Consider the following 15,951-nt stretch of genomic DNA (forward strand, 5'->3'; position numbering starts at 1 on the left):
ACACACACATGCAGACATGCATGTGATATTGCAGGTGGCATGCAGCATTCCCACACCACAGCCCAGTGAATGCAGCCCAGACATTAATAGTGGTAGTATGCATACTGCCCTGGGGTGCACACTACATCAAGCAGGTGTCTTTTAGTATGCTTGCAGTACACACATTCATGGTAGTTTGCATGCACCACCGTGATACACCGTGTGGCCACGAGCGGGTTAACAGTAGACATGGCTGGCGCCACTATGTCATGTACACCGCAAACATGTGCGGTAACATGTGGACATGTGACAATGGTGTCCCACCACATGCACCACATCATAACGGATGTCACAGTGCAGTGTTGTGTACAGGCTACAGATAGAATGCATGTGTAACAAGGATGTCTGTGCAGGTATGGTTGGTGTGAGCTGTGTACATATCTGTACAGTGGGGGGTACGGGCACTGTGCCACTGCATGGCAGCAAGACGCAGGTATGTTTCTGTGCGAATCGTAACCTGGACGCATTGCATTGCCATGTCTGCAACACAGTCATGCTGTTCCACAGCACGTATATGGTAGACATTGGTGGCACCTCTATTGGCTGCAGACAGGCATTTCAGTTGTCTGGTGTACCACATCAGATGTCCAGGGGGTCCACTACAGCTATGACCGCACTATGTGTGGACAGGGTGCAACGGTGACTACCCACTGCGGATGTACTGTGTGGCAACATGCCTGTAGGTATCACCCATGGCCATGTTTGACTGGTTCATGGACCATTGTGTGTGATGGGCATCGTGTACACATCCCTGTGGTGGCCCATGTGACATACACCCGTACTAGTCTGAGGTGTCACATTCCCGACGGCTATGCAGACATTGTGGATGTCTGCTATGTCGTGCGTAGGTCATGTCATGGTGTGATAATGTTGCGGACAGACCACCACGTGCATGGGACATGTCATGTGCCATGTCACAACGTGTGCACCCAATGCAGAGGCATAGGTCACAGTGGTAACACCTTTGTGCTGGCCAGATCACAGCTCACTATGTGGTACTGTGTGCGTACCGCAAAGGCATACCGATGCATACTACACATGCAGCCATTGTGGAACACCTCCACCATTGTATGCATAGCTGACTGCACATATCACACCGATGGGTTATGTGGTGTCATGCCGGTCTATACTAACGGTTGTATCTACTGTACATGGGTGGCATGTGTGTCGGGTGGTGCAACCTGTATACCGTGACTGGGGCAGACCCAGGTGTGCATGTCATACCTGGACACATGGGGGATATCTATACACCGTATCATGCCTATTACTAGCAACAGTCTCACCTGCGACGGACCCATGTCCGTGCGACACGCCAGAGGTACCTGTATAGGGGCGACACAACAGTATACACATTATCCATTACTATCGCCACGGTAAGCACTGTGCATGTCACATCATGTACCTGTGTTAGCATGTGCTATGCACATGTCTGCAAACACAACGTAGCGTACTGTAGTATGCAGCTTGTGTGGCCATATACCTGGCATGTGTTGCTACATTATGTGGTGTACTATGACACCCACACCTACGTCAATTATCATACAAACATGCAAGACTGACTTACCAGGCAGCTCCAGGCTCGTTGGTTGGGTGACACCCACCTCCACGATGGCAGCGAGTGTTTCTGCATGTTGTTCCCTGGGTGTCCCCAGACTGGCCAGGAGCTCCTCCGTGTGTGTGAGTGGGGGCTGGGTTGGTGGCCCACCACCTGTCCCACCTTGTTGTCTGGCGATTGCGGCGGCACGCTGTTTTGCGTGGCGAATTAGGTCTGTGCAGTGTCTGCGGATCTGCTGGTAGGTGTGGTTGTTGCCACCCACGTTGTTCACCCTCCTGCGCAAATCCTGCCACACGTCATCACGCTGCTGTGCCTGTAGTGGCACATGGCTGAATAGTATGTCGTGGAGCAACGGTATAATCACGTCATCCTCCTGTCGGCTGAAGGCAGGCAGCCGGGAACGTGGCATTATCTGTAAGACATAATGATGTTGACAGGTCACATTTACACTGCTGTACTGGCATACTGCTGGACATACGTTGCTATGACCTGTACAACATCTGCACAGTAATCTCTGCGATGCATCATGGCAGTGACACAGCCGACGTGTTTCCGTCACACCATTAAGCAGTGGGTCTCATATCATATCTGTGTGTCACCTCATCACACTGTACACGCACCATGTTGATGTTCGCCTGCTGTGGACATGTGTACCTGCCTGCACCTGTGTCCATATCAGTTGGCACGTGTCCCCATGTGACAACAGTTCTACTGTTCACCTGGATGCTGTGTATGTGTCACTAGGCATCCCGTACGTGGCCATTATGAACGTCAGCGGTGGCACTGCACACATACACATGGACACCTGTACATGCATGTGTTGTGCCATGTACATCTACACAGCACTGTATGGGTGTTGGCCAACCTGCCACGGCTCACCTGTGTTGCACATGTGATACACGTGGGACAATGTTTAACCATGTGACATTAGCAGGAAAGGTCATGCATAGCATGTGCGCACGCACGTTGTCCACAGCAACACACAGCACCTGTAACACCACAGGGTGCATCACTGCCACATTACTGCTGTGGACGGTTGATAGTGAAAGTGCCTTTTGTCCATCGCACCATGTAGGACTGTGATAGCACGTGCAGCCTTGCTGGGCAGGGCTGCATGGTATGGCAGGGTATGTCACATACATGGCACTGGGATGTGACCCACCTGGGGGTACTGATATTGGCAGGGTGGCTGTCCATTCCATATGTCATTGCTATGTGTATATGGACATTACACATGTCTATCATCATGGTGTGGACACTGGCCTTCTGCAAGGTAGGCTGCACGCTGCTTGGTGGGGGTGTGTCTGGTGCATGCAGGTATCGCACATCCATGCATACACATTAACCCTGACAGGTGCTATGTGCTGCGATATTGTTCAACACAGTGCTGTATGTGCCCACACACTGCTATCCCGTGCACATGGATGGTTGCCTGGCCTGACATGGGTACCACATATGTCCACATCCAGTGCCTGCTGCCAACCCCATGTCAGCTGGTGCACCGCACAGCGCCATACCTCCCACGGGGAACGTGGTGTTGGGCACAGCATAGGTATCCATGTATGGGGACAGGGATGTTCACATAGCAGGGGCACTGATGGTATCGTCGATCTGACCATACACGTATGACGCACCCCTCACACATACAACACATTCAGTATGTTGTCCGCAACACTGACACAGCTATACTGCTAGGCCGGGGACATTCCCAGACGTACATACACAGATGCGTGCACATCTGTCTGTGGCATGGGCTAAACTATTGGTGTGGTTCGGCACATAACGTGTTTGATTGTGGCTGGCGCAGACCTACTGTGCACATGTCTACACAGTAAGCCTGTTCTACAGTAGCCAGCGGTGATGTGCTGTGCACATATCTAATCTGCACATTGTGTTGGTGTCTGTCTGTCCACGGCCCAGTGGTGGGACACACAGGGGTATTGGTGAACATATATGCATGCCACCCTGTACTGCTGTACTGCTAGCTTCTTGGGTGCTAATGTGTCATAGACATGCACACCGTACCCGTACAGGCGGTAGTGGGTTGCCACCCGTACCCATCTCCTCTTGTGGGTTGCTGTCATCCAACACCCTCTTTGTGTTGTATGTTCAGGCTATGCACCTGTGTGGGGCATGTGGGCATGCAATGCAGTACTGCGTGCCTTTGCACCCATCGCAGAACATGTCACACAGGTACACTGGCAGCCGTACACTTCACAGCTTGATGACGGCACAACACATGTTGTACACACGTAACACATATCCTGTGGGACATGGTCAAATGTACAGGCATGTCCAACAGTCACGTACCACTGCTACCCCTACATGACGGCAATGCAGGACGTGTGGCGGTACAGCAACTGTCACATGTACACGTGCAATGCCCCCCTACCTACATGGCGTGGTACTGGCTGTGGGGCATATGCGTCTGCATCCATGCTATGGCCATAGATGACAGTTGTACATCGATATGTGCAACATACCTCATTTGGTGTTCTCATGTGTGCATGTTCAACATGTCTACGCATTGTTTGTGTCTGTCACACAGTCGTTGTACATGGTTTACATGCCGGCCATGGCGTACTGTGTGTGATTCCAGGTACTTCATTGGGATACCAGCATTGTACATTATCACAGTGTATTCCAGCCATCACATAGCCGTCCTAGCTGACACTGTTATCCAGCCAGTTGGAGGTGTTCCGCCATCTGCACATACGTCACACGGTACGAGGGCGGCTGACACCCATTCTGGGGACGGGGTTCTGACCTCTGTGGATGTGTGTGATGCTGTCGACAACCATGACTGCGCCTGATGGTCACATCTGGATGTGTAACATTCACAACACACACCTACCTTCACGTAGCAACACATCATCCACAACAATGGACATTCCTGCCAGAACACTGTGTGCAGTATGTCTGTATGACCACTGCAGGCACCACTGGTGGCCCCCAGCATGACAGCCAACAGCACCAGTGTATATCCCGTGTGACCATGGGTTACACCATTCACAACACACCTGTCTCAGATGACCCTGTTGTGGATCACAGTGCAGTTCCACACATCATGTTACACTATACATCATGCACTGATATGTTGCGGACGTGTGAACGGCTGTGCAACTCAACATATGCACACATGACACATCACCTGGTACAACATGTCTGTCTTACCACACGTTATTGTGTCCACCCTGTGATGGCATTGTGCAGGCTACGTGGACTGGGACATGTGATGGCTCAAAGGTATATTCACCCTCCGGGTGTGTGTCTAGCCAAGTGTACAGTAGGCAGTGGTCTGAACACAAGGATACTGTACAATGGCCCACTCTGTCACTGCGACTGTTGACTATGCTCATACTGTACTTATACAGGCATGTGGTATCTGACCATTATGACAGTCGTGGTCGACCACACTACTGTGGCACACATGACCTGCGGACATCTGCCTAGGGTGTGGAGCCCACATGTACATCTTCACATGCTATGCTGCCTCTGCGGCGGTGTCACATGTCTGTCTCCAGCAGGGCTGTCACAGGCAGGCACGGCATGCGGTAATGTGGGACAATGCTTGCACCTTCCACTGTGCTGCACACAAGCAAGGCACGCACACTAGTGCATGCCTCACATTTATCTGCGGTGCCTGGGACCTGCCTCCATGCTCTGCACAGCACACCTGCAAGTCCAGATTGTACACGGATCATACCTCCCAGGCACATACCTGGACTGCAACACACAGGTGAGGGGATCCCACATCACACAATGTTTTGCACACATACTGTATATTTTCCTTACACAATGCATCGTAGGTGCTCCATGTTCGGATACCCATGTTTGTGACCACTAGACACATTGTAACACGCAACAGAGATTACACTGTACACCACAGGTTACATGCTGGCTGTGTTGTCATACTGTACATTGCACCTTGGACAGCTGCTACTGCCATGTGCTGACAGCAACCCACACTTCCCTAGTATGGACTCCCATGTACCCACACATGCTTGGCCATGCACTCCACCTAGCTGGGTGACACATTACACAACACATACCATACCTACACTACCCTCAGCATGCACGATACCTCCATGTGTCTGCTGTGTTAAACCTGGGGATATCCCCCCTCTGGTAGATGAACATGTATGCTTCACGGCCCTGCTAGCCACACCCTGGACACACACCCATCGCAGCATACATGGTACATGTGCTCTACAGCCGGTACTACTGACGTCTGCTGACGGGGGTTGTTAATGGTATGGCACCCCGGCAGATGGACAGTGTACGTGACTATGCTGACACACATAACAGTGCACTTCCGCAACATGTACGCAATGGTAGGGACCATGCTATTCCACACAGAGACATGGCGGTACCGGCCTTTTCACAGACACCACGGTGGTAGTCATGTTCCATGCACATCTGCTGTATGGGCACATGTGCAGGCTGTTGCACGGTGGGTATATTCACATGTGTGGGGTGCATCACTTGACAGCCATGGTGGGTCCTCGTGGTCCATCACATGCTCCAAGGCTGGCTACCTACACATGACCGCCGCACATTGCAGTGTGGGCCCTCAGGCAGTGTGGTGGTATGTCTGTGTTGTTTGGCTACATCCACATTGGATGTCGCATACAACAGTCACCCAGGCATTGCTGACTGGGATAATGTTGGCAACATGCCAGGCAATGGTGTACCTACCAACAATACACACTCTCACTCACTACAGGGTTGCAATCCATACATGGACATCGCAGTGTCCCTGTGGACACATACATGGTACTGCGATGCACACGTTATGTCCTAAGACACTGTCCCAATGTTACCTTCCGATCTCCCTAGCTGTTATGTCCCGCCAAACTGTTTGGTATGTGTCTCCACACCAGCCCACTGACGTAACTGCTAGCCTGTTGTTGGACATTGTGTACCTTGACCGCCACACTATTGCATCTATCGCACTACACATGGGTGGTACTGCATTGCATGTGTGAACTGCATTCGTACACCCATGACTGGACCATTCAGTATGGCACTGGGGCACGTCCTCACATACGTGCTTCACACACTCATTGATGACCTCCATGCCTTTACTGGCACCCTTGTTGGGCTTCTGTGTGCCACAGCACACCACATACACATGCTGGCCACCTGTCATACCATTGCATGGGTGGTTGGTGTGATACAGAGGGTAACAGATCAGACATTGTCCCCACATTGCCCTTCGGCACCATTCCACATTCTGGTATTGGCAATGTACACATCCACCGTCACATCATACCCTGTGTCTCAGGATGTTAGGCTATATGACTCCTGGACAGGACACACAGTGGTGCAAGCATATCATGCTACCTACTACATGTCAGGTACATGTGGCATTACACAGTCCTCCGTCATGGGGCCCCTCCTGTTCACTATTTGCTTACATACACAACATGCTGTCACAGAGTACTGTCCATGCCTAGATATCCCACATCTACATACCTGGCACCATTGTAGCTCCACCTGCTCATACTGATAACAACCGTACAGGTGTCGGTGTGGCGGATACATCGTGTGGGTGTCATTGCATCAGGATGCATCACACATGGTGCATGCACATCACCTTTGCATAGCAACAGTCATCCACTGGGTATCACATGGATACTGTCCCCATACATGCATATCACATTGTACATAGTTGCTGTACACACACATGCCCCACATGGTGCTGTGGTTGCCGTATTCCACTGTGGCATGGGTACACATCTGCAGGGCCACACATCTGTACTGTCTGTGTTGCTGGTACATAGGTAGCCATTGTACCTGTGCTATACACACATCTACACACAGGCAGGGTTACAATAACACATTCGTGGTGTACCTTCCACAACGGCTACGACTTTACATGGCACGGCATTATCATGCCATGATGTGTACCAGGCTCAGACTGTTTACATAGGTGGATGACAGACGTGGAACACATCTGTACTCATCTGCATACCACATACACAGGGGTGTCATCTACTCTGACATGGGCCATGTCCTCCGCATTACTGATGCATGTAGTACTCATACATGGCAATTGCAGTGGGCGGGGTGAATGGAGCACTCCTGCATATGTGCACACATGCCACATTGCATGGCCTGGGCTTCTGTGTTACTTCCGCAAACACAACGCACACCATGCTGTGGAACATAGGTCCTGTGCACATCCCACAGGGACACACTGTGGCACTGTTCATGTGATAGCTCCCTTACTGATAGGGTGACACATAGTCATGGTACCACCACAGCAGCAGTACTGTGTAGACATGCAGTTGACATCCACCTCTGCTGTTCAGTGGACACTACCATGGGGAGGTGACACTACTGTGTACACTGCACATGTGTTTACACATGGACCTGCCGGACTTCATTGTTGCACACATTGCACTTGCTACAGATCGTTTGGACATGGTTACTTGGTGTTCCTTCCATTTCGGGTGGCTATTCTGCTACTACTCTGTCCCATATGTACAGGCCATACGTATCCTGTTAGTGTACATACCAATGGACCATACCTCCATTATGCATGATATGCCTGTGATACTGTGTATGATGTCTGTCATATCCACCTTGACAGCTTTACATTACACATACTTAACATAGAAGCCCCTACTGCGAGGCATACGTGCACGTCGTGCGCACATTACGTATGACATTGACATGTGCCCATACACATGTGTGCTGTGACAGTATACATACATGTCCTATCCCCTGCTGTGGCACTTCCTTGTTGGACATCCACTGCCAGCATCGGCGTGGGGGGGTGGCATTGTTCTGTGTTATGCCCCCCTGTGGCAGCCCTTGTGTTATCACGGCTGTGTACATGATGTCCCACTGCTGTGCACACGGTGTCCACAGTCGTTGGTATGCTCAGCGGGATAGCACTACATAACCACCTTTCACCACTCTCTGCTTTATGGACAAGTATCCTTACTTACACACACCGTTCACATACAGTGCAGCTTCGTCATACACATCCTGCGTTACACACCAGTACATATCGTGGGTTCTACATACCTTTACTGTGTTTCCTTCCATTTTCCGTTGCGTGTCTCGCTATTGTGTTGTCTCTCACTCGATCTGTTTTTGATTTGTGGTTCGGTATGAGCATACGGTTTGAATATCCTAGGAGTCATCCTTATATCCGTCATCACCTGCGACATGTGGGTTCATCACACCAATAGCTGTTCCTCGGTGTGTACTTGTGCGCATATCACCTGTGCATCTACTCCATTCGTACAGTACGCGTCATAACTAGGGCATGGTTCATTCCTCGCCTGGGCGTTGGTTATTTGCACTACCTTCGTGGAGATGGTCTGTATTGTGTTATGTTGTGTAACTGCAGCCGCTATGTGTGGCGTCAGGTACATTACGCAGTGGTGTTAGCCGTGGATTGTATGTGTTTGGTATGGTATTATGTTCGACATGTGGGTGTCCCTGTCCTGGCGGCGTCTGTCGATGGCGTTTTGCATTCGGATGTATAACATAGCTCTTGTATTCCTTTAAACAACGGATGCAGGTATGCATCCGCTGCTGATAGTGTTTCCCACGCGAGATGTTGCGGTTATGCCGCTGTCATTGACTGCCTGTATGTTTGTGCTGCTATTGCGGCTTGTATCCCTTTGATATGTGCGATGAGGAATATTGGAGGTTGTGGGTGACTGGTACGGGTTGTGGGCCTTGCATTTCTACATACACGGTATGCTTGTGTGTGTGCTCCATCCCTGCCTGGGGAGCTGGCAGTTACCTGTCTGTTGTTCTGGGAGTGTAGGTTGTGTTGATGTCGTCTGGTGTCGGTATCGCCTGCATGTCTGCTTCCTGCATGTATTCCTCCGTCACATCGGCAGTATATCTGCGGTTGTTCGTACGTGCCGACTATCCCTTGGCATTTTGTCCTGGATATTTACAGTCATTGTGGTCCTGTAGGGACGGCCTGTATGCTACTGGTTGCCACATATTCGGGTGGCGATTGCTTGTTTGACACTCGTAGAACACACAGCGGTGTTTACGGGCCGATACGTAGCCACGATCCGTACCGGGGTAGCACATGCGTATTTCCGCGGTACATGACTATTGCTGTGTAATGTTGCTGACGTATCGTTTTGCAATTAACATATCGGTGTCATACATACGGTCATGATTTGTACATACGTCCTTTACATTTCATGTTGGCTATATTCCTGTGGTACATTCTGGGACATTTTCACTTTGCATCGTTTTACGTCGCCACGTGCCTAGCCAGGGAGGGGCTCTCAGTACTACTTTGGGGGTACTGCTGTACATACGCCTGTGGTTCCTATACTGTATGCCTACACATGTTGTTCCACTCCGCCTGTCACATGGCACCAACATACACATTTTACAGTGGCACACACATTACACTCGCACAGCGGAACACACGACACCCTCACCGCACACATACACATACTGCGGCTGTCACAGGGACGGTTGCACACAGTACCTGCGTGGCCCGCATCACCGGCGGCGGTGTCTACTTCCACCCTCATATCCTCATAATATTACCCGCACATGTACTGTTACTGTACCGTGGCCTGGCGATCATCCCGACTCGCGATTATGCATTTAGGTGGGTTGACCTTTCCATGGGTGGCGTTTCCTGTTCTGTCAACCCTCCCAGATACTCAGGTTGTCGTTCACTATGTTTACTATGTACAGATATCGCGTCTTACTTCTCTGTCACCTTGCATCCCTCTGATTCCCTGTCTTACCTGTTGTACTTTATATATGTGTATGTGTACATATATTTCTATGTCCTGCCAGTGTATGGCACTAGTGAAGAGACTTAGACCACCAAGTAGCGTAGAATCAATTTAATTTCCGCTTTCGTCAGAAGACTTCATCAGCAACGCCGTCTGCTGTGGGACCCGCGTACGGTTAAGGTGTTGGCGTTCCATGCTCCGCTAGCTGTTGGGTGTGCAGTGTTTGGGTGCTGCCTATGTTGGAGTCACACATGGGACCACCCATACGGTACACATTACGGGTGGCCATGTTTGTGTGCCGTCCATTTCACTGTGTGTGCAGGTAGGGAGGTGTCAGTCCATGGGGCCTACGCTGTCAGAGTATGTGCTATACGTTCCCTCTTTGCCAGGGCATAGGCATATTGGGTACGCCTCCATCTGCCTACTGAGGCTGGCAGTGTGTTCATGGCGCTGAACCCTCTGTGCCTCTGCTTGCCTTGGCAGTTGTGGTGGGCTTTGTGGCCCTTCACCATTATGTCCCTGCAGCAGCTGTTTCCGAAGGATCATATTATGTAGCATGGCACATACTATGAATATGTGGGCACATGTGCCTGGAGAGTACTGCAGGGCTCCACCGGATGTATCCAAGCACCGGAACCGTGATTTCAGCATCCCAAACACACGCTCTATGATTATTCTGGTTTGTGTGTGTGCCTCATGGCGTTCTTGCATGTGTGTGTGTGTGCATTTCTGATGGGAGTCATCATCCACGGCTCCAGTGCATAGCAAGGTAGCCTTGTGTGATGTCCCCCCTGGCGAATACCTGATACAGCTGTGAGGCATGCCAGATATGGGAGTCATGGTAGCTTCCAGGGCTGCCAGCACACACATCCATGATAATGCCCTGCGCATTGCACATGACCTGGCAATTGATGGAGGGGAATCCCTTGCGGTTTATGTAGCGTCTACCCTGCTCCCCAGGTGGTGACTTGATTTGTATGTGCGTACAGTCTATCGCACCCAGTACCTCCAGGTATTGTGCCACACGGTGGAAGTGGCATATTGCTAGCCAACTCCTCCTGAGATCTGGGGAAGTATATATACTCATGGGCATGTCGTAACATGGCATCCAGAAACTGGTGTAGTACCCTGGATGCTGATGCCTGTGAGATGCCCATTATATCCCCGGTTGGCCTTTGAAAGGTACCTGTAGCCAGTATTCGCAAGCTTACACATACCTTTGTGTCCACTGGGATGGGCTCCCCTCTGTTGTTTCTGGTTCTCAGGCGTGGCCGGCACAGCTCCACTATTTGCTGTAACGTGTCCCTGTCCACCCTGTAGCGCTCTACTATCTCCAGGTCTTGTAGCCCCTGGTAGGTTACCCTTGGTCTGAACACTCTCCTTCTCCTCTGAGGCCTACGGTAGTTGTCGGCACCCTCCTCCGCAACTCCGTCTGTCTCTGACACATGCTGATGTATCACGGCCACGGCGGCACCCAACATATACATTTTAAAAGTTCCCCGTGTGTTTACACCTAGAGTGAGGCGTTTGGGAATACGCGGCTGTGTTTTGTGTGCATTCGCACTTTATACTGTTGTGCTGTACACCCGGTGATGTCATAGGGTGTGTCTGTGCGGCCGTATCTGTGGATTATCTTCCGTGTTTTACCGTTGGCACTGCAACGCTGTTGCCTTTGGTGTTGCATTACACTTGCCTGCATTGGTTTAGCTTTAGACCTTACCTTACTGTTTCTGCACGTTGCGCATACTAGTTCCTGGATTGCATCCTGCAGAGCCCTGTCATGTGTCGTTTCTGGGACATGGCATATCATGGATTTTGTCTGCCGCCGCCGTTATGCTACCTCTCTACTTGGCTGTGCTGTATCAGTTCTTCACTCTTTGCATTCTGCTACCCCCCTTACTTTCTTTGCATTCATATGCCTCCCCTATCCCGGTTTGCGGGTTTCTGCATGCAGAGTTGTCAGCTGCCGCCAATTGGCCTTCGTGGGTTGATTGGTGTTGATTGCTCATTACGACTCCAATTACACTGCTTCCGCATTTCCTCATATTCTCCGCATCACCTTCCTGTGTCCGTTGTTGTTGACGGGGCGGCCGTCACATGACTGGGTTAGGGGAACGTAGTCATCCTCGTGCACATGCATCTCTGCGCGCATTGTGTGCTCTCAGCTCAACTATTTACCCACACGCCGGTCCTGCTGCTGTGATGTGCATTGTACAGCCCATGTTTGCTGGGCTCCAATGTGCTTCCTCCTACAGTGGCACACCCCTCTGCGGTTGACATGTATTCGCTCTAGGCCACTCCTCGGTGTATTACCGCTGTGCCGTTTGGTGCAGCCTTACGCCGGCGGGGATTTTGCGATTCAGTATTATCTGCCTCATTTGCATGGCATTGACTACTAATTCATAGTTACGGCGCCGAACACTGCCACCACTCCTTGGCAACCCTTGCGCCGTGGTTGTGGCTTTCCATGCATACTATGGTGTATTGTGGCTGTGAAGCTGATGTGTATTATACTGCTCTTTTATGACATTGTCATATTATTTCATTGTTTAGCACCTTCCGGACATGTCCTGGGGTTCTGCTGTGGTTTCTGCGGACATACCATTTATGTCATTATTTACATTTTGTGCATGTTTTCTTTTGACATTCTTGGTGTCTTTCGCCATTGGCATGTTGCAACAGTATGATACCTGACGTTGACAGCCTTCCGTTACTCCTATGTCATGTTTGGGTATATGTAAACCGTTTTTTTTGGTTTACATTGCCGTGCCCTTATGCTACGCCTGCGCCACTTCGTGGATCGCTATATGCCTTCATTTGCATGGTGCAACACCGCACATGGGGTGTTAACATACCTATGCCGGAGGCGGCGCAACTCAGGCGCACGCCGGTAGTGCACGTGGAATTGGATCGTACCTGAATCGCTCGGCCATATCTGGCGTTGTAGTGCCTACGCTATGCGTGCGCCTGGCGCAAGGTTCATGAATCCCGGGGTTTGTTTCTATTTCTCTGGCTGTTACTTCATCCCATTTCATATCTGCATCACAACTCCTTACTGTTTCTTTGAATTTCAACATATTTTTTTATGTTCTACAGGATTTGTCTTCTAATTCAGTAAGTTTCTGGGTTAGTGCTGCATAATTAGTTTCTAGTAATGCATTTTTTCTCTTAACTCTCTCTGTAGATTGGATTTCTGTGTGTTGAACCAAGTGTTTCTGCCCGGTGTTTCTTCCATTTTTTTCATTTTCTTATTGTTAGGGGCTAAATAATCTAGTACACTTCCACTAATTTTAAAAATATCTGCATGCATTTGGTTGATTTTCATTTATGTAGTTATTAGATGAAAAATTTCCTTCTGGCATTTTCCACAGCTTTTTCTTCTTCTTTTCCACATTGATCTTAACTCTGCTTGCTTAAATATTTTCTGCCTTTTTCCTTTAACTTCAGGTTTTCTCTTCTTAATAGTTTTCCTGGGAGTCATGGACATTTGTGCTACAGCCTGTTGTTTTTTATATGAATTTACCAGCGTTTTCTATTTTTATCAGTTTCACAGTCAGGAGAGCTGTTTTTAAAACCTCACTCATCTACTGCCATACTGTAAGTTGGATTCTTCTCAACTATTATCTGTTAAAGAGAGCCCACATTGTCAGACATAATAAATAATGCAATTGTCATATACGAGTTGGTGTGCAAGTAGGCCTTCTGCAGTGGGTGCTTGCCATCTTCTTTGTCTGGACAACCTGTCTATCCAACATCAGCAGATGGACTGTCCTGTATATCAAGCAAGTATTTAATTTTGCATTCTGGGCTGCTTATGCCTTTTAGGTGTGCTTTCACAGTGCATAGTAGTCAGACTGTGGATGCACCATTGAGCATCGTCCTAGCCTGGCACATAAAGGTGTGCCAGAGTATAGGATTTCTACAGAAAATCCAGATGGCTATAGCTCTTTTTTTGCTGAAACAAAATATTTAAACCTGAATTGTCTTTTGGGGGCGTGGGGCAGGATGACTTCCCCACATCTTGCATATTAAGGGCTGCACTACCTGCACCCTCTCCAACACTTATCTACTGTTAGGTCACTGCATCTCAAGGAAGAAGTGTAAAAACCTCTTCCAGATTTCAGCATTAATAGTCTTGTTACAGCTGAAAGTGTTATTGAGCTGTCCGACATGTTATCAGTGATGTGTGTACCATCTTCCTGAGGTACACATATCAAGAGTTGTTAGGAGCTTGGGATACGCGAAGAAGGCTCAACAATTACCTTTAGCATATGGCCATCTCACCAAACAACTGATATGATAAATTCATGTCTATTACTTGCATTGTAAGTTGATTATTTTTTTATCCTTCTTGCCCAGACTTATCCTTTACTCCATAAGCAACCTTTTTATTGTAATATAAAGGGTTGTAGTATATGTGGTCTAATTGGTAATGTGGCATGTGATTTCTGTATTTTCTTATTAACTTTACAGCCTTTGTCACAGAAGGCACACACTTAGCACTAGGATAAGTATGAATTCTTGCCATCCTTCTCTGCCATTCCTGGTTAGCATTCATTTCAAATGAATGTTTCAAGGATTTGTGTCTCATTTGTGATAAACTACAGCACGGTGCAGGTGTCTTATTAGGTTTTCTGCAGGAGATAGCTATGTTACTCAATCTTCTAACTGCAGAACCACAGACAAGGAGGGAGTAAAAAGTAAGATAAAATTATACAAAGATAGACATTTTATGTTTCTGAAGGTGTACTGCAAAGCTAATCTTATCCAGTCACAATAAATATTTTAATTTTTTTATGTTAAAAGATATTGAAGCTGGAGAAGGCTCTCTCTGAGCAAAAAGATGGAATTGGACAACTTCAGAATTTATACCAAGAGGAGGTAGAAAAAAATGGTCGATTACAAGCCAGGATAGAGGCACAGAATATAACTGCTCAGAGCGAACAAGATGTGCTGTCAAATGAGGTGAATGCCATTTCAAGTTTCCATGCCGTGGCTTATTATTTAACCCCTTTGTACAGTTGTGTGCTTAGCCAAGAGAAAAGTTTTCCTCATTTTGTCTTCTGCTGTTGTGATCTTGCAGATTTATTCTAAAGAGGAAGTAATTCATAAACTGAAAATGCTTCAAATTGATTACCAGGACAAAATAAGTGTGGCTGAAGAAAAGGCAAGTACATTATCATTAATTAAACTGTATTGATGTTTCACAAATGTTAATCTAATTTTGTTATGAGATGGCTTGTAAGACTTACAAAGAATGATACACTTTCTTAAAAATATTCAGTTTGCTAAAATAGAACAGTTTTGAAAATGAAGATTCTTCAGTTAGAGAGTTTTTATTGGGTCAATGAGCTTTTATACCGTATGGTTTGCCAAAACAAATTAAATTATAAAGTAAAACTTGATTTCTTAGAAAACTTCTGGCGTTGCCAAAGACAGTGGTATGAAGAGGTCAGCTTTTTAATGTAAGAGTGAAGTTGACCAAATCAACGAAAGTGATTAGAAACTTTTCTTTATGACTGTAGTCATAAAAACAGAATTGGGACTAGCATTAATCTCCTTTTCCCCCCATTTTGTGCATGGGCGGTGAAATGTTGCAACAACAGGAACCATCGT

General features: G+C 48.4%; 1 protein-coding gene across 2 annotated transcripts in view; it reads left to right on the plus strand.

Moving 5' to 3' along the window:
• LOC122797053 (polyamine-modulated factor 1-binding protein 1-like) overlaps positions 1–15,951 on the plus strand; it is a 2,450,839-nt gene that overhangs the window by 288,773 nt on the left and 2,146,115 nt on the right. For both annotated transcript variants that reach the window (XM_044065829.1, XM_044065830.1), the window contains exons 5-6: positions 15,142–15,300; positions 15,419–15,502. In XM_044065829.1, coding sequence (XP_043921764.1) covers positions 15,142–15,300; positions 15,419–15,502 — 243 coding nt within the window. The remainder of the gene's footprint in view (positions 1–15,141; positions 15,301–15,418; positions 15,503–15,951) is intronic.

This window comes from Protopterus annectens, chromosome 3.part0, assembly GCF_019279795.1.
Source record: "Protopterus annectens isolate FY-2018-M chromosome 3.part0, PAN1.0, whole genome shotgun sequence".
Taxonomy (NCBI): Eukaryota; Metazoa; Chordata; order Ceratodontiformes; family Protopteridae; genus Protopterus; species Protopterus annectens.